General features: G+C 36.8%; 1 protein-coding gene across 5 annotated transcripts in view; it reads right to left on the minus strand.

The window, feature by feature from the left end:
* Positions 1-20,847, minus strand: part of Nt5b (5' nucleotidase B) — a 589,792-nt gene that overhangs the window by 5,347 nt on the left and 563,598 nt on the right. For 4 of the 5 annotated variants that reach the window (XR_016546972.1, XM_090374117.1, XM_090374115.1 and 1 more), the window contains exon 17: positions 1,072-1,190. Coding sequence is in view for 4 of the 5 variants with exons in the window: in XM_090374117.1 (XP_090230243.1) it covers positions 1,072-1,190 (119 nt within the window). In the remaining variant the exon portion in view is untranslated. Of the gene's footprint in view, positions 1-1,071; positions 1,191-20,445; positions 20,490-20,847 lie in introns of those variants that run through there. The other variant, XM_090374119.1, reaches the window with a different exon arrangement.

Raw genomic sequence — 20,847 nt, forward strand, 5'->3', positions numbered from 1 at the left:
ATAATTAATTAATTAATTATTAATTAATTAATTAATTATTAATTAATTAATTAATTAATAATTAATTAATTATTAATTAATTAATTATTTAACAATATTTAATAGTATACCGGGTGCACCAATAATAATTAATTATAAACTATATTCTCATCAGTATATTCCAAACCAATTTTTGATAAAAGGAGACAGTATTTTAGTCCATTCTTGCTTCAACATAGCAGTCAATTCAGCTACTGATTGTGGGCATGTTGGCATTGCTTAACACAGAATGAAACTTTGGCTGCATTAAATCAGTCTTTTTCCATTCCAATCACAGTGCCCATGCAAATAATATGCAAGCAGAAGATGCTACAACAAAATGGTAAATATTCTTGGAGGATGGGACTCAAAGTCAGATCATTTCCACTTGTATGGGGGGGGGGGGAATCATGAAGTCATGTTAACCACTGTTTCCTGCAAAGGGCACTAAATATTTTAGCATTTGCAATACCGGAAAATCTCAGGGCAAGATTAAATTTGTGTTTTAAAAATAGAGCACTGGCTACCACATCACAATTTATACAGCCCCCCCAATTTAAGTTAGATATGAGAACATCTCATAGTGGTTGAGAAAACCAATTAGCTGCAGAATTGGAATATTTGATGAATGATGCATGCAGTCCTGCTAATGCTCTCTAGTCCTGCAGTTAAAGTGGATGGTGTCTGCCTTAGCTTCCCTACCTGTATGTACTTTATTTTTTGATTTTTCAAGCATTATACAACTGAGGGCATTATACAATTTTTGAGGACAGATGTGGCTGCAATACCAAACAGCTACGATCCAATCATTACTTTTGGTGGAAATGCAGGTACTTGCAGTTCACTGGTATTCTTTTAAAGAAGCAGAGGTATGTTCAATTTCATTTGTATGAGATTGCACATACAAATTGCAGAATTGATAGATAAAGAACATATGTTCTTTATCTATCAATTCTGCTTTTGCACACAGCAACACAATGTATGTTATTACAGGAATCCCTATCATTTTGGCCAGTAAGCAAAAGAAAATATTTTAAAGTAATAATAACTTACCAACATAGGAGGGGCTCTGAACATGTAACAAAAGGGATAGTACATTAGGTTCATGAATGTACAAGCATAAATGTCAGCATAATGACAGATCTGGTTGGCAAAGAATGTTTGTCTTGAACCTATAAAAACCACATCTTATATCTGATTTCTAGAATAAACTGATGCTCTACAAAAAAATATTTTTTAATAAAACAGATAATATTAATAATCACTGAAATTCATTTGGTTTTTCATTTTGATTTCTTCAGTTTCTCAGTTTTCATTAAAAACACCCTACACACTCAAACAGAAATTTGAAATGAAACATATTTCATTATTTTGAATGGAAAAACTACACTCGTCGCATAATGTCAGCACTTAAAATACTTTGCAATAACGTTACTTGCAAAATATGACCGTATGATGTACCAAATTTTTTCCAGGTTAACACTATGCATACTCATTTATTACATTACCATTGGCACAATACAACTACATGATAATAAGAAACCAAATTACCTTCATTCATCCATATGGCAACACAACTCAACAGCACTTGAAACTGTACACAATTCTTTGTGACATTATTGTGCTATTAAAATCCATCATTTGCCCATAAAATTCATTAAGTTCAAATCAGTAAAAATCCAGTGATTATACTGTATTTTCTGCTCAGATACAGCAAAAACAAGTTAATGTAAAATTAGACATTTTAAACACTTCAAAGCAAGTGAACATGCTGTCATGCTGTGGTTATTGCTAGAGCCACTGATTTTCCACTAGCAATTGCAAGGAGAATTATTAAAATACATTGTAAATTAATAGTTTGAAAAGCTACAGAATTTTTAAAAAAATTTATTTTACTAAATTTCTAGTTGGTTAGCCAGATAACTAACAAGAAATCCAGAGGTTACCTGAATCCATTTTATTGTATGATGTTCTTTATTTATCAATTCTGTTTGTTATTACAGGTTTGTTGTGAGTATGTTATTACAGGAATTTCTATCATTTTTACCAGTAAGCAAATATTTTAAAGTAATAATAGTTTACCAACCATTACTAATGCATTCAGGAGGAATAATAAGAGGATTTTTGAATGAGGCAGACTTAATTTTTTTTTTTTTTTTTTAATATGAATCTGAAGTACATATTATCATCAAATATTATGAACATCTGCTTCTTCTTCTGAAAAACTTCTATTTAATCTCAATATGTTTGTTGTAGAAGACTCATGTGGTTGTGCAACAACATATATTGTCTACAACATACACAGCAGCAGAAAGAGAGAGAAGGGGTTTAAGTGCATCAGTGACTTAGACCATACTGCACCACTGTGTATTATGCTTGTACAAGTTGTATTCATGGGCCAATCTGTGTGTTGTGCAGGTTGAGAAATCCAGAATTCCTCAAAGAGATAAACTCCTACTTCCTCCACCTGAGATTAATGAACTACAGCCACAGTTGAAGAGGACTTGAGAAATTCATCCAGTCACAAACAGGAATCAAATGCAGCTTCTCCAAACAAGTGGCAAAACTACTATATTATCATGAATGCTGAGAGAGAGAGAGAGAGAGAGAGAGAGAGAGAGAGAGAGAGAGAGAATTAAAGCAGAGCAGACTAGCAGTTACAATAATTTTTAAACATTGTAATACTGGCAAGTTAAGCCACGTTTAAAGTAAAATTACTGATATTAGATGGTCAGAAAGTATTGTATATGAACTGTTAATGTTATTATTAACCCATCTGCATTCAAATAAGCTGCAAGACATTTGCAAATTGTAATAAGTTGGAATAGACAACCAGCTGAAATACAATGCAGAATTAGGACATTAAGAGGTCTGCTTGAATCATATATAAGCAGAAATAATAGATAAATAATCCATTCAGAATTTAAAAAGAATTCTGAATAAAAATGATTTCTCCTTTCAAAAATTTGCTACTGCATTTATTAAACTATTTGAAACTACCACTCTTAATTGTAATCTGAAACAGGGTAGATGAATACAGTAGAACTTATTTTTTGTCCATTCCCTATTTACCATCAGTCTGTTAACTGTCACTTAACAGCACCATGCCATAATGCATTGTGATATTGGTGCCATGTGTCACTCAGTTTTTGTTTACAACTTCCTGTATACAGTTGTACTTTAACCTCTTGTTTCATATTTTAATATTTTTTATTTAGCAAACACATTGAAATGACAGACAAACTTTTGTAATTTGTCTGTCATTTCAATGTGTTTCAAAAATTGAAATAATCATAATCGTCTAAGAAAATGTGAAAGTGCTACACGTATAGCATCGATTTATGGAATAGGAAGAACAACAGTAAATGATATAAAGCATGATGCAGACAAAATTGAAAACCACATGTCAAAAATGGAAACCGCTGATGGTCTTGTTAAAAGTCATAAAACAATGAAGTTTGCTAAAAATGAACGACTGGATTCGCAATGTTTTAATTTAAATGCATTCCCATTAAATATTTCTCACAAAACAACATGTGGATGAGCAAAAATATATTTCATGATTGGTTTCATAAAATATATGTACCATATGTAAGATCACATTTAGCATCAAAAGGTTTACCACAATATCACAAAATGTTCATTCAAAAACTTTTGGCAGAAAATAAATTAGATGTAATAAGAGCTTTGGAAAAGCTACACTATAAAAGATGCAATTTTCAATGTCACTGATGCCTGGAATGATGTTTCAGTTCAAACAATACAAAGAAACTGAAATTTTGCAGTTATGTTCGAATGTTTCTGGTTTTAAAAATATTTCGATGGAAGAAGTAAATGATTGGCTGGACATTGGATGCAAAATTTTAGACGACGATGAAATTGTGCAAAAAGTGATGACAATTTTGGATGATTCTGAAACAGGAAGAAAAAGCTGCTGCTGCTGATAGAACAGACATAATTAGCCACTGTGAAGCTGAAACTATATTGTAAAAGTGCACTGGTACGAGGTTGGAGGTACGATAAGAATAAAATGCTATGAAAGTGACTTTTGCATAAAATTTGTAACACTGCCTCCCAAAAGGCTCAAGGAGTAATGAAACAAAAGAAATTGACTGACTTTTTTAGAAAATAAATTTAATTATGTAATATTGTTTTATTTTAAATTTTTTTTATGACATTACTAAACCAATGTAAGTCAAAATATTAAAAATAGGTATGTATGCAGATATCTGTACTATGATTTTTTTGATGACCCAGTAAAAAATAATAATTAAAGTTTAATTAAATTTTATTAGGTTATGTATTATGTAATAAAATAAACAAATTAGATGACCCAGTCTATTGTATGTATAAGGTTTTTAATGTACATATTCTTTTATCCGTCATGGTCTCAGTCCTGTACCCTGACAGATAATTGAAGTTCTACTGTATTTCTATATATTGTTCCATGTAATACTCGTTTCAAACATTTATTTAATCTCAATATCCGTTGTAGAAAATTTGCCAAAAATCTGTGTTACACACCACAAATTCTTGTTTACTTGATTTTTACATCAGAATATAGTTCAGAAGCAAGCAAGGTGACCACCAACAGTTTTAATATTAGCCTTTAAGGATCATATACATGCTGTCATACTACTTGAAAACTGTAATCAAATATCTATTCTGAAACTGGAAACCTTTCTTTCTTTTTTTTTTTTTTTTATCTTCCATGTATTCATTAAGAAGACACACAAAGAATAAATCTTCCTTTTTGTAAAAAGTTTTTTTTTTTTTTTTTTTTTTTATGAAAACCCCAAACACGAAAGGTATCAAAACCTATAGTACTTAGTACCTTGAATGGGTTCAAGGAGAAGTATGGGAGGGGGATGCCGGAAACTTTGCTCTAGAGACTAAACATGGGTTTCGCCATTTCAAGCCTCCAATAAGCAGAGTGGTGGTATTTCACCGGTTGATGAAAGTCATAGTACAGCTCATTTTGCTCATATACATAGTTCCATTTCAGCTTTTCAGATATAATGATATTTGATCATAATTTTTCAGACCAGTTGGATTAGGTGGTACAATTCACTGATTACCACTATGAAATTCATAATAAGAAGTATGTTTATGTATCTATAGATGCTTAAAACCAGAAATTTGAAAGTGGCAATATTTGTGCAAAATGACAATACATTTGGTGCTTTTGAAAGTTTCTGGATCAAAAGGAAATCTACAAGAAGATTTTGTGCAACATAACATCTTTCCTTCTTTTGGGAATAATAACCATAATCATTACATCTCCTAGTCATCACAACTGTTAAACAATCACAACTGTTAAACATAAACATGAAGTTAAATATAAAAAAGGCACCTGGGGCTGATGAAATCTATCCAGTTATAAAGAAGGAGGCAGTGAGGGACGTAGGGCCCTTAGCCATAATTATTAGCATTAGTAGAGGCATTTGATGCAAGAAAGCAAGCTTATGCAGCATCAGCCAAATAAAAAAAAAAAAAAAACCCACTTCCACTTCACCCCTCTGTTCGTTCGAAATACCTGTCCAGCTGAGCCTTAAACTTATTTAGGCTATCAACTTCCACGACAAGGGATGGAAGTCTGTTCCACCAACCAACCACCCACTGGCTAAAGCAAATTTCCGCACATCTATCCTATATCTGTCTTTCCTCAGTTTGAATTTATGCCCTCTCAGGTGATTATTCTGAGCAAGAGGCAAAATCCCATCAGCATTGAGCATGCTCAAACCATTCAAGGCCTTATACACCTCTATCAGATCACCTCCCTGGTGCCTAGTCTCCAGACACTGTAATTTGCAAAACTTAAGCCTTTCTTCGAAAGAGCACCCCTTTGTTCCATTCACTAATCTTGTTGCCCTTCTCTCTACTCGTTCCAGCAGCTCTACATCCTTCTTGAAATGAGGCCTCCAGACCTGTATACAGTACTCTAGGTGTGGCCTGACCATTGTCTTATACAAGGGAATAATCACCTCCTTATCCCTGCTAGAAAAATTCCTATATATCATTGACAATACACAATGAGCTACTCTTGCAGCCCGTCTGCACTGCTCAGATAACCTCATATCTGCCTGCACAATTATCCCCAGGTCCTTTTCACTCTCTACCACTGTCAGTGTAGTAACACACAGTTGATACGTTGCTCTGGGGTTGCTGTTTCCCATATGTAGTACTTTACATTTGTCAATGTTAAACTTCATTTGCCACCTCTCAGCCCATCTGCTCAACCTTTCCAGATCCTGTTGCAGCAGGATAGTGTCAGTAGTATCCTTGACAACCCTGCCAACCTTTGTATCGTCTGCAAACTTGGACATTAAGCTTGATATACCATCATCAATATCATTTATAAATACAGAAAACAATAATGGACCCAACACTGAACCCTGAGGGAGTCCACTGATAACATTAGTCCACGATGAGCAGTGTCCATTGATTACCACTCTGTCTTCTCCCCCTCAACCACCCCTTTATCCATAGCAGCAATTTGCCTCCAATGCCACACTGCTCCAATTTGTGCAGCAGTCTTCCATGTGCAACAGTATCAAAAGCCTTTCTCAGATCTAAGTATATAATATTAAAGTTATTCCCTGCATCCAGTTCTTTTGTGACTGCATCATAGTATCCAATCAAATTGGTCAGGCAAGACTTCACCTTAACAAAACCATGGTGTGTCCGAGCTATAACGGAAGTCTTGTCTAGATGATCCTGCAGTGTTTCTTTAACCAGTGCCTCCATTAATTTTCCTGGAACAGAAGTTAAACTCAGGTCTATAATTACTTGTGTCAGCCTTTGATCCTCCTTTGTGAATTGGAGGTCACATTTGCACATCTCCAGTCTGTTGGTACCTCCCCTAAGTCCAAGGAAGCTCTCATAATTATGGCTAAGGGTTTGCTTACTTCCTTTGCTGCCTTCTTTAATATAACTGGATAGATCCCATCCACCCCGGGTGCCTTTCTTGTGTTTATCTTCAACAATTTCTCCTCCACTTTACTCTGTTATTACAAGATTCTCTAGCTTACTGCCAGAGTTGAATACACCTTTGGCATTCCCCTCGCTGAATAACTCCTCGTGTGTGAATGTCAATGCAAAATATTCATTTAGTTTGTTAGCTACCTGAGCGGGATAATCCACAGTTCACCCATCGATATCAAGTGGACCAATCTGATTCATCCCCTTCCTTCTAGAGTTTACATAAGTAAAGAACTTTTTGCTGTTTTTCTTTGCATCCCTTGCCAAAGATTTCTCATAATCTGCCTTTGCCTGCCTAACCTCCTTTGTAACTTGGTTACAGATCAACTTGTATCTATCATAGTCTTCTGTGTCACGTGTTAATTTGTATGTATCCCATGCATTTTTCTTCTCTGTCATATGTCTCATTAGTTCATCTATTTAGGCCTAAACCTTGAACAATATTTCTTAGTTGGCATGTAAAGCCTAGTAGCGTCCAAGATAATTTCTTTGAATACTTCCCATTTTGAGTTTGCTGTTGGTAACATCATCAGTTGGTCCAACTGTATAGAATTTAAATACTGTCTCAGTCCATCGTAGTCGCCTTTACGAAAGCAATAACCCTTCCCTTTACCCCTAATTGTAGTTACCTCTTTCAGTAAATCCCACTTCAGCACATTGTGTTCACTGCCACCTAGTGGTTCATTTATCTGCAGATTCTTAATGCATGAAGAATCACTACTGATAATCAAATCAAGAGTATTACTCCCTCTAGTTGCCTCCCGAACATGCTGATGTAGAAAACAATCATCCAATAAATCCACAAAAGCCTTGCTAGTGTGTGAGTGACCAGCCCCCAAATTCCAGTCAATATCTGGGAAATTAAAATCGCCCATTATATATAAGACTCTGATTTACTGGCCCACTCTATTTCCCTGTACAGTTTCTTATTATACTCATCAGAGTCATTAGGCCTATAGCACACTCCTACTCTCAATTTTGATCTCCCAATGCTTATGTCACACCAAACTGACTCGACACTGCACTGTCCAGCGATGTCGACTGGCTTCACTTCCTTGGATTTTGTGTTTCTTAACTATTAGCATAACCCCCTCCTCCCTTCCTATCCTTTCTGTAGACTTTTATACTCCCAAATTCCAGTTCTGCATTCCTTATATCTGTGTGACCACGTCTCTGATATCCCAACAATATCTGCCTTTGATGTTTTGAGCAATACCTCAAATTCATCAAATTTATTTACTAAACTCCTAGCATTGGTGTACACGCAAGTATACATGCACCTGTTTCTATTCTTAGCTACCCTAACACAACCCATGTGTTTACTTGTACGGCAATGACTACCAGCAGTCTCTGAAATATCCTGCATCTTGTTTTTCAGGCTTCTGCTCATTCCAATAGAAGCAGTGCAAGAATCTCTTTCACCTCTGCCAGTGGCTACTGTTAATCTATTAGTCCTTGTAACCCCCCAATCTAGCAGTTTTCCGACCCACCTAACACTGCCTCGATAGCATCAGCAAACATTCTTGCACCCTTTCTATTTAAGTGTATCCCATCCCTGTAGAAGCAGTCTCTCCTGTTAACAAGTACAGTCCAGGTTGAAAAAAATTCTACCCTTGAGCCTTGCACAATCTTTCCAGGGCCAAATTGATAGACAAGGCTCTCATCATATACTCCCTCCTAAAAACCTTTGAAAGTGTCTGGGCAGAATTGCAGATACTTTCAAATTCAACCCTAATTCACGGCTTTTTTTCAACAGTGACCTGTACTTGTTAAGTAATTCTGCCGGTCTTCTACTCTTTATATCATTAGTGCCAACGTGTACAACTATATCACCTTTTGTGCCCTTAAAAGATGATATCCGCTCTACGTCATCAACCTTTGCCCTAATTATGGGAGCATCCTTGGAGTCAGGGAGGTCCCCATGTGCACATCCCCAATTCACAAAGTGGATTCAAAGGGTGACACAAATAATTACACACCTGGTAGTTTAACTACTTTTCTGGGGAAAATAATGAGTCACTGGTTAAAGAGATGATACAGGAATACCTAGACAATACAGCAGCAATAGTTCAGACACGGCATGGGTTTGTTAAGGGGAAGGCTTGTCTGATCAATTTGATTGGATACTACGAAGTGGTCACAAAGGAACTGGATGCAAAAAATAATTTTGATATATACTTGGATTTCAGGAAAGCTTTTGATACTGTTGCACATGCAAGACTGCTGTACAAATTGGAGTGGTATGGCATTAAGGGCAAGTTGTTACTGCAATGGATAAAGGGATGGTTGAATGGGAGACAGCAGAGAGTGCTCTACATAGACTAATGTTATTAGCGGAATCCCCAGGGTTCGGTGCTGGGCCCATTGCTGTTTGTGTATTTATCAATGGTGTCGATGAAGGTATATCAGGCTTAATGTCCAAGTTTGCAGATGATACAAAGGTTGGCTGGGTTGTTAATGACACTAAAGATAGTATGATATTGCAACAGCATCTAGAAAAGTTAGGTAGATGGGCTGAGAAGTGGCAACTGAAGTTTAACATTGACAAATGGAAAGTACAGTCAGTCCTCGTATAACACGTGGTTACACTACACGAATTCAATCATACACGATTTATAAATAGGGGAGCGATATCTTATATAACACGAACCAAATTCACTTATGCACGATTCGCCTTTGTGTTTACAAGAAATGGCAGTCGAACACGGAATCACCCCAACCGAACGCAACACGATAGGAATGAAGAGAAGATTCTGAAAATGTATTTATGTTTTTTGTATCAGTGAAGGAGAAACGCATTTCACCATAAGAACGTAAAATTCCAGCTATCGGTATCACAAATGCAATTAGATCGAGTTTACTACCAGTTTATAACAGATTCCACTAGCAGGAAAGCAACTGGAAATTGTTTTTATTGTTTTATGGTAGTAAACCCCAGAAATTTGCCTTAGTAAAATATCAGGTGCTAATAGTGTATCTATGCCTTTACGGTGTTGTTTATTCAGTTGCTACATGCACGCAGCTTTGTTTATGTGTATCAAGCGTGCCTCCTCGTTTTGTAATTGTTCTTTATTCCCTAAAAATGAGTAAAATACTTAAAAGGTGTGAAAAGAAAGCGTCCTGGTGAAGACACTGCAGATTCAGGGAGAAAAAGAAGAGGCGGACTGGGTCAAAAATTATCGATAAATAGAGGCAGACTGGGTCAAAAATTCTTACCCAGGAAAATGTGTAGTGGCCTCATACTAGCGTTTATAGCCAAAATCACACCGGCCTCCGGCCCACCTGGGTTTCCCCAGTAAGGCTTATGGCCAGTCCGCCTCTGTCGATGGAAGAAAAATGTGAAATTGTAAAACGCTTTGAGCGAAATGAAAGACCATGTGATATTGCACGTGCTACAGTCCTAAATGAGGCAACGCCGAGAATTACAAAGAATGCAGAGAAAATAAAAACAACTTTTATAGCAAGAACAACTCAAAGTGTAAATAAAATCCATTAGATTAAGACACAAAGAATTGGAAGAAATGGAACAGCTGTCATCTGTTTGGATAGAAAATCAAACAAAAAACAAGTTTGCTTACGATAGAAGCAAAAGCATTAGCAATATTTTATTACGTAATAGTCATAATAAAATACGTAAGTATTTTATTACGATTATTTATTGTGTTGTTGGTAATGTTTTGGTTACAAATGTGAGTTCAATCTTTGGTGGTCGGCACCTAACCCTATTTTTCCCATAGGGCCTGTTGTTTATATTGCACGATTTTGCATTGCACGAGGGTTTCTAGGAACACAACTATCGTGCTAAACGAGGACTGACTGTACTGCATATGGGTAGCAGTAACCCAAGAGAAACGTACCAACTGTGTGGTACTACACTCAGGGAGGTGAAGAATGGAAGAAACCTGGGAGTAATTGTGCAGTCAGATATGAAGTGTTCTCTGAGCAGTGCAGATGGGCTGCCAGAGCAGATCATGGGGTTTTGTCAATGATATGTAGAAATTTTGCTAGCAGAGACAAGGAGGTGATTATCCCTTTGTATAAGGCAATGGTCAGGCCACACCTTGAGTACTGTATACATGTCTGGAGGCCTCATTTTAGGAAGGATGTAGAGTGGCTAGAATGAGTACAGAGAAGGGCAACAAGATTGGTGAGAGGAACAAAGGGGTGCACTTATGAAGAAAGGTGTAAGTTCTGCAAGTTGCAGCATCTGGAGACTAAGCACCTGTGAGGTGATCTGATTGAGGTGTATAAGTCCTTGAATGGTTTGAGCAGGCTCAATGCTGATGGGATATTTCCGCTTGTTCAGACTAAGAACCTGGGCGGGCATAGATTCAAATTGAGGAAAGACAGTTGTAGAATAGACATGCGGAAATTTGCCTTTGGCCAACGGATAGTTGATTTCTGGAAGACTTCCATCTGTTGTTGGGGAAGTTGATAGCTTAAATAAATTTAAAGCTAAACTAGACAAACATTTGGAGTGACTGATGGGTGAAATGGGAAGGGTTTTTTTTTTTTTTTGACTGATGCTGTAAAAGCTTGCTTTCTTGCATTATATGCCTCAACTAATGCCTGTTAAAACACAAAAGAGGGGAAACCAGAGTGTGTATAGTATTGAGCCAAGAATGGAGCCTAACCAAATAAATCACGATGGTAGAGATTAAAACAATGGTAGAACACAAAGGGGGATCAACATTCTGAAGGTATGCACCAAAAACAGGAGGCAAAAGTAAGGAAATGGCTATGTTTGAGGAAGAGTATTCAAAGGAAGACAATCAAATTGTTATGAGGAATTTTAATTCAAAGTTGGCATAGATAGAAGAGGATATGAAAAAGTTTTAGGCAAATTTCAAAAGGGATGAAGAAATGAACAGGGTGAAGAATGTTGGACCCATGCATAAGGAATGGGTGGTTCCAGAAGTGGAGCAGTCACAGTTATACAAGGTATTGCTGGGATGGGAAGCAAAAGTCTATAATTGACTATATATTGATTAGGCAGTGACCTACGGCCAAAAGTGAAGGATATTAAGGTATTACCAGGAGTAGCAATAGACAGTGATCATATACTACTTATAGGGGGGTGCTAGCTATTATTATTATTGTTTTGTTATTTTTTATTTATTTTTTTTTTTTTAGGAGCATTAGCAACTAAGGCCATATTGCTCCGGTAATATGCGGTGGTCATTCCCTGATCTTTCTGCATCCTCCGTATTTGGTGGTGATGGGCTCGAACCCCGGTCTAATCAAGAAGCGTGTGCTACGCACTGCTGCTCCTTCCCACATGGCTATGGAGGCGCCGATGGGGGTGCTAGCATCAATTAAAGAAATAAAAAAAAAGAAAGAGAGGAAGATTAAGATATGAAGACTAAAAAACAAGGATATAGGAAAAATGTATAAGAGAAAATATAGAAAAACTGACACCTGAAAATTGAAGTACAAGGAGTAAAGGAGGAATGGAAAGGATTTAAAAAGGCTTTGGTTTCCACTACGGAGGAAGTGTATGGGAAGACAATAATGTGAGAAGATGAAATGAGAGAGCAAAGGAGGCTACTCTATGGAAGAACAGGTCTTTAGAAAGCAGTGTAAAAATGTAACGGAGAAAAGTCAGATGGTGAGAGAATATAGAGGAGCAAAAAAAAAGGGATTAAAAGAGAAAAGTTACAAGAAGAAATAGTTGGAGATGGTCACAAGATCAGTGGAATGTTAATAATAAGAAAATGATGTTATTTGAATTAGTGAAGACCTGGAGGAGGGTTAGGGAGCAAAATTTGTATGGTGAGATGGGAAGAATAATTACAGATGAAATAAATTTTTTTTTTTTTTTTTTTTTTTTAGGAGCATTAGCAACTAAGGCCATATTGCTCTGTGAATATGCGGTGGTCATTCCTGACCTTTCCGCATCCGCCGTATTTGGTGGTGACGGGTTTGAACCCCGGTCTAATCAAGAAGTGTATGCTACGTACTGCTGCTCCTTCCCACCTGGCTACGGAGGCGCCCCAGATGAAATAAGAAGGTGGAAAGACTATTTTAGGAGGCCACTGAATATCAGAGAAAAAGGAGATACAATGGAAGCAAACGTACAGTAAAGAGAGATTTTTTACAGTAAAGAGAGAGAAAAGACTATTTTAGGAGGCCATTAAATATCAGAGAAAAAGGAGATACAATGGAAGCAAAAGTACAGTTGAAGCAAAGGTACAGAGAGACAGGGATATCAAGAATATGTTCCCATTATAAGAATCAATTTTGAACACCTTTGTGATATTTTTCTAAAAGCACATTTCTGGGGGTAGGTGCCAGAGGTGTATTCAACTCTGGCAGAAAGTTAGATAATCTTGTAATAACTGAGAGTAAAGTGGAGGAGAAATTGTTGAAGATAAACACAATAAAGGCACCTGGGGTGGATGGGATCTATCCATTTATATTAAAGGAGGTAGCAAAGGAAGAAAGCAAACCCTTAGCCATAATTATGAGAGCTTCCTTGGACAGACTGGAGATGTGCAAATGTAACCCCAATTCACAAAGGAGGATCAAAGGCTGACACAAGTCATTATAGACCTGTGAGTTTAACTTCTGTTCCAGGAAAATTAATGGAGACACTGGTTAAAGAAGCACTGCAGGATCATCTAGACAAGACTTCAGTTATAGCTCGGACACAGCATGGTTTTGTTAAGGGGAAGTCTTGCCTGACCAATTTCATTGGATACTATGATGCAGTCACAAAAGAGCTGGATGCAGGGAATAACTTTAATATTATATTCTTGGATCTTAGAAAGGCTTCTGATAATGTTGCACATGGAAGACTGCTGCACAAATTGCAGCAGTGTGGCATTGGAGGCAAATTGCTGCTATGAATAAAGGGATGATTGAGGGGGAGAAGACAGAGAGTGGTAATCAATAGGCACTGCTCATCGTGGACTAATGTTATTAGTAGAGTCCCTCAGGGTTCAGTGTTGGGTCCATTATTGTTTTCTGTATTTATAAATAATATTGATGATGGTATATCAAGCTTAATGTCCAAGATTGCAGACGATACAACAGTTGGCAGGATTGTTAAGGACACTACTGATGCTATGCTGCTGCAACAGGATCTGGAAAGGTTGAGCACATATGGGAAACAGCAACCCCAGAGAAACGTATCAACTCTGTGGTACTACACTGACAGTTGTAGAGAATGAAAAGGACCTAGGGGTAGCTGTGCAGGCAGATATGAAGTTCTCTGAGCAGTGCAGACGGGCTGCAAGAGTAGCTCATGGTGTCTTATCAACGATATACAGGAATTTTTCTAGCAGGGATAAGGAGGTGATTATTCCCTTGTATAAGGCAAGGTCAGGCCACACCTTGAGTACTGTACACAGGTCTGGAGGTCTCATTTCAAGAAGGATGTAGAGTGGCTAGAATGAGTACAGAGAAGGGCAACAAGGTTAGTGAATGGAACAAAGGGTTGCTCTTATGAAGAAAGGCTTAAGTTTTGCAAATTACAGTGTCTGGAGACTAGGCACCAGCGAGGTGATCTGATAGAGTTGTATAAGGCCTTGAATGGTTTGAGCATGTTCAATGCTGATGGGATTTTGCCTCTTGCTCAGAATAATCAACTAAGAGGGCATAAATTCAAACCGAGGAAAGACAGATGTAGGATAGATGTGTGGAAATTTGCCTTTAGCCAGCGGGTAGTTGGTTGATGGAACAGACTTCCATCCCTTGTTGTGGAAATTGATAGCCTAAATAAATTTAAGGCTCAGCTGGACAGGTATTTTGAACGAACAGAGGAGTGAAGTGGAAGTTTTTTTGTTTTTTTTTTTGGCTGATGCTGCTTAAGCTTGCTTTCTTGCATCATATTCCTCTACTAATGCTAATGTGTTCCCCTTCACTGAAATATTCAATCATATAAAAAACAAATTTTCAGAAACTTCTCTTCATTCCTAGTTACATATTAAAATAATAAAGGGAACCAACGAAAAGTGCAAAGTAGTGGTAGTGCCAGGAAACAAAACAAAATTGATTTAGAAATTAATGAAGATGAAAATGATTAAGTACGAAGCCGGACAAAGTCTGTCACCTATTGCAAGGGAATTAGGTCTCGCTCTTTCAATGGTGAATACTATTTTAAAGGACAGTGCATGTATAAAAGAACATGTCAAAGGATCAATGCACTTAAGATCAACAGTGATCACAAAACAGTGTTCAGGTACTATATCAAGATGGAACAGCTGTCAATAATATGGATGGAAAATCAGATTCAGAAGCAAGTGCCCTTGAGTCTAATAACCATTCAAGCAAAAGTAACAAGTATTTATAAAGATATTAAGGATAAGTACAGCGAACCCCAACCAAAGTTCGTGGCAAGCAATGGGTGGTTTAATAGGTTCAAGCATCACGCTGGTTTTTTTTTTAAAGTATGCAGTGAAGTCACCAGTGCCAATTCTGCAGCTTCAGAGAAATTTTGTGATGGGTTGGAAAAAAATTGTTGTTAACGGTGGCTATTCAATGCAGAAAAATTTTAACGTTGACGAGACTTCTGTATTAAAATTGCTGGATCAAACATACATTGCCAAAGAGGAAAATACAATGCCGGGTTTCAAAGCATCAAAAGATAGGGCCACGCTCTTGCTTGGGGCTAATGAGCAGAAGATTACGGATTAAAACCACTGCTTGTGTACCATTCTGGAAATCCTCGTGCATTTAAGGGCGTTGATAAATGCCTCCCTACACGTGTATTTCCGATCAAACCAAAGAGCATGGATAACAATATCTCTCTCTCTCTCTGAGGATTGGTTTAAATGCTGCCTTATTCTCGAGGTTGAAAAAAATATTGTAAAGACAACAACGTTCCTTTCAAGATTTTGCTTCTATTAGATAATGCTCCTGGACATCCTACACATCTAGATGATTTCAATTCAACATGAGAATCATATTTCTACCGCCAAACACGACTTCACTCATCCAACCTATGGATCAGGGTATTATTTCGAATTTAAAAGCATACCATTTACACCCAACATTTGTTCAGGCATTGTCTGCAGTAGACGATGAGAAAAATTTTACGTTAAGAGACTCAGAAATCTTACAATATTTACTACGGCATCTTAAACATTAATAAGGCCTGGGCAGAAATTACTAAAAATTGTTTAAATGGTGCATGGAAGAAAATATGCCCACGGCACGTTAAAGGCTTCGAAGGATTTTGAAAAAGACAAATCATATGAAGATGTTACAGATAAGATTGTTAAGGTTGCAGAGCTACTTCAGTTGGAGGCTGATGCCAAAGACGTGGAAGAGTTAATAGAGGAAGAACAGAAGGAATTATCTAACAAAGAATTATTGCCTTTCAGGCAGCGATAGTGAAAGAAGAAAATGGTGATGAAGCTCAAGATGAACCAAATGAGGAGCCGAGACACTTCATCACCATAGAGATGGAATGCCGTTTCGTGAAATTGCATTGGCAATGGAGAGGTTTGAGAAGATGGATCCTGACAGCAAACGATTCTTAAAAGTTACCAGAGGGGTGAATGATATGCTTGCTTGCCACAAAGAAATCTACGATGAAAAGAAAAAAGCTACCGTCCAGTCATCCATTATTATATTCTTTCGTAAGTTTGAGTGGCTGACCCCTTCTAAATCTCCACAGCCCTCAACCTCCACAGTGGAGTATTTATCAGCTAAAGACGTCAATTCTGGCAACGATGCTCAAGAGAAAACTTACTGAAGTTATGCCTGTCTCCTCTCTTTTTTTGTAATTTTATAATTTTAAAATTTTTTTTAAACTGCATGCTTTTGTAATTTTTCCTGCGCATGAGATAAAAAATTTAATAAATGCAATAAATAATTCTATTTACATGTTCAATCAATTCAGCGAGTGCTGCACAAGCATGGGGGAAATTGCAAGTTATGTAAAATCTGACTTATGTAGCATTCCGCGGAATGCAACCTTTACGTAAGTCAGGGAGTTCCTTTATATATATATATAGAGTGTGGTGATCCCCAGTGCCACTTCACAATCAACACTATGTGCCTATATATAAAAAAGGAGACAGGAAAAAATGTGAGAATTATAGAGGGATCACCCTGACCAGTCACATAGAAAAATTGTACAAAATAGTGGGGAAGAGAGTACAAGAAAAGGTTGAGGGGGAAGAGCAAAGCAGCTTCAGAAAAGGTAGATCGATCACAGATCTAATTTTTGTTGTGAGACAAATGATGGAAAAACAATTAGTATGGAAGGGATCCAAACGTGGCATTTTTGGATATTGAAAAGGCGTATGATGGTGTAGAGAGAAGAAAGATAGTATGAACCAGAGCTATAATGTAGAGAGAAGAAATAGCATGGGAGGAAACAGAGAGTAGGGATATCATTCATAGACAGACTGAAAGCTATGTGAAAACAATGGTTGGAAACAAAGGCTGGTTTGAAATTCATAATAGACTGAGACAGGGTAGTGCACTCTCACCTCTACTGTTTATACTAGTAATGAATGATATAGCAAATGCTGTGGAGAAAAGGATTGGGATAGGGAAAAAAAAAGGAAAGTGATGATTTTTTCTAATATGATTTATGGGAATGGTGGGGAGGAGGAGGTACAGGATCAGGCAAAAAGTAGGGTGGAGGAGGCAAAGCGATACAATTTAAAGTTTAGTGATGCTAAGTGATGCAACGAAAATGACAAGGAATTAACATCTTTATTGAAAGAAAGAAGATAGAAGTGGATAGTTTCAGATATTTAGGGAGTACAGTAGATAAAGAAGAGAGAATTCATAAGGAGATATGTAGAAGTACAAACAAAGGAAAAATGTTTATAATTCTAAAATATTTTTGGAGAAAGGAGGTACCTGAGAAGTGCAAGATGGTACTCCTATTAACCCATCTGCATTCAAATAAGCTGCAAGACATTTGCAAACTGTAATAAGTTGGAATAGACAACCAGCTCAAACACAATGCAGAATTAGGACATTAAGAGATCTGCTTGAATCACACATAAGCATAAATAATAGATAAATATACAAATAATCCATTCAGCATTTAAAAATAATTGGTACATTACCCATATTTGCATATGGTTAATGTACCAATAATAACCTATAGATCAGAATCATGGGTAATGCAGGTAAAGGATATTATTAGAATTCAAGTGATGTTTCTGAGAGATGTGTGTGGAAAGTTGTTGTTATAGTGGGGTTTTAGGAGCATCAGCAATGAAGGCCATATTGCTCCATGTATACTGTCTGTAAATTGCACGTGTTCTGTCGTCGATTTTCTGTTTGCTGGACAAAAAATGAGTTTCCAAGAGAAAAAACCATGCTACCCTTGCCTGAGACCAGCTAACTCAGCCACGGTTTGAAAAGAGGCCCAATAAAATTCTTCATGCCACTGATGGGACTCCAACCCAGGTCTTTCCCACCAAGTATGCAGAGGGTGGCAATTCTACCAACTGTGCTACCCATGAGGGCTTGTGTGGAAAAACCAGGAGAGATAGAGTAAGAAATGAGGCCATTCAGAAGAAAGTGAGAGAAGAATGATTGTAAGAAATGAGTGAGATGAACAGACTGAGATGATTTGGACATTTAAAGAGAATGAAGGATAATAGACTGCAAAATAGGATGTTAGAAATGAAATGAAGTGTAAAAGACCAAGAGGAAGGCTGGGAAGAAGATGGCAAGAAGAGGCAAAGAGTGTTAGCTGGGAGGAGCTAGAGAGAGAAATGGTGGGAAGATGAAGCTAAATGGAGAAGACTGGTTTCCTGATCAATCTGGCAAGAATCTGAATAAGTACAAGCAATGGATAAGTAAGTAATACAACCTACATTCTTCTTGCAGAACAACTACCAAAAACAAATTTTTATTCAGTTCAGCTTGCACCTATATTGTAATGTAAGTGCCAGATTCCCTGAGAAACATCCCTTGTAGAGATCATGAAGAGGTATTGGAGCCTTCATCTTTGATATCCTAGGGCAACTAAACTTGATTTGCTTTTTTGCAACCTACATGTATTTCATCTGCTATCAGTTTGCCTGCTTTGCAGGGATGAAAATCCTCAGATTCCAGTTTAAACAAAAAAAAAAAAAAAAATAATAATAATAATAATTCAATTTTCATTAAACTAACTCAACCATTGCATGAAAAAAGTTGAAAAATTCCTCCTCTTCTGACAGGATCTGGCCTTTTCCCAACTATGTGGGGAAACTTCCTGAATAATCATTCAGGAAGAATTCCTATAGAAATAAAGTTATTTCTGGTTATACTATGAATAAAATTTCTATCTCTAAATATGATGCGAGTATTTCGTAGGTCTTAACTTTTCATCATATAGGTGAAAGGTTAAGACCTACAGAAGGGTGAAACCCAAACTGCAGCCCAAAATCCATTAAGCTTTGGATAATAAAAACATATCATTAAAGTAATTTGGCAGGACATCTCTGAAAAAACAAAACAAATTATCAAAACAAAACAAAAACAAATCAGGGGATTGCCTGACCTTGAATTTGCTTAGCACCAGGTTCCAACCCAAAAATGTTTTGAACCAACCATTAGCTGGAAAAGTGTTTGCCTCAATTTTCTGGAAAACACAAAATGATTGTTGTTAATTTATCACCTTGCACCTAAAGCCACAATAATGGGGATATTATGCCCATTTTATGCCAAAGTTAAAAGATGCAGTTCAAGGAAAAAAATATGAGATGAGTTTGGTCACTGGGTTTTGCTTCACCGTGACAATGCACCTATGTGTAAAGCCAGGCTTGCACAGACTAAAATTCATGAATGCGAATTCATGAATTTTAGATTATGCGACCCTGAACAGTTAACCCCACCTCTCCATAGTGTCCGGATCATGACCCAAAGTGACTTATTTTTTTAGAAACGTTATGTCTCATCTTTGTGGAACTCACTGAAGAGCTAAAAGCAGCTGTTGAAGCCTGCCCAACTTTATTTTTATTTTATTTATTTATTTATTTTATTTTATTTTTTTATGTATCAAATCCTTTGCAGATTAAACACAATAAGCACATTCACTCTTCAGAGCAAATGCACTGAGTTTAAAATAATAAAAACAAAACAGAATTTTGTACCTATGTATTTCAAATTCCACTCTCAGAACTTTTTGACTATCCCCTATATATCTCAATTACCTAGATCATACAACAGGCCTCATTGGATCTACAAACCTAATTGTAACATGAATGCAAATGCTAAATCAACTATACCATTTTGATGTTATTACAAAATGGCAACAAACTTTAAGACTTCATAAATAACCTCAAAAAAAAATTCATAATCGTAAGCCCACCTCACAATTGTAAGATCTACAATTCAGTATATGGAGAATAAAACACTGATCTTGCATCATCTCATCCTCTGTAATTCAGTTTGTTGCCACTGAGTGAAAAAAAAAGACCAGATAGTCAGGGATCACAGGGAAATCTTGCTTTACATGACCTATGACTGCCAACTGCCCCTCAATAAAATGACCAGGTTTTCATTCAAAGCCGTCCACTGGGAAAAATCTGAATAAAGGATCAAACAGGATGTCTTTTAGGGAAAAAAAAAAAAAAAAACTCATGCAATTACAGAAAAATTTAGCTTCTGAAATGAGACAATATGCAAGACTCTATACATCACCTCTAATATATCTAAGAAGAAAAAGAAAAGCATACATGGACAAATGAAAGAGGAAACTTAAGAAGACACACATAAATCTCAAAGAAACTATCAAAAAAAAAGTGGGGATGACCAGCTGCAGAAGTTGCCATACCTAAAAAGAACATACAAAAGCAGAAAACCTGACGAAAGCTAACCATAAATAGCAGGGAACAAAGAGCCCAAGGACCTAGCATTTGAACTTGCCACCAATGAAATCCAATC

Source organism: Mastigoproctus giganteus, chromosome 5 (genome assembly GCF_048544385.1).
Source record: "Mastigoproctus giganteus isolate SK-2022 chromosome 5, ASM4854438v1, whole genome shotgun sequence".
NCBI lineage: Eukaryota > Metazoa > Arthropoda > Arachnida > Uropygi > Thelyphonidae > Mastigoproctus > Mastigoproctus giganteus.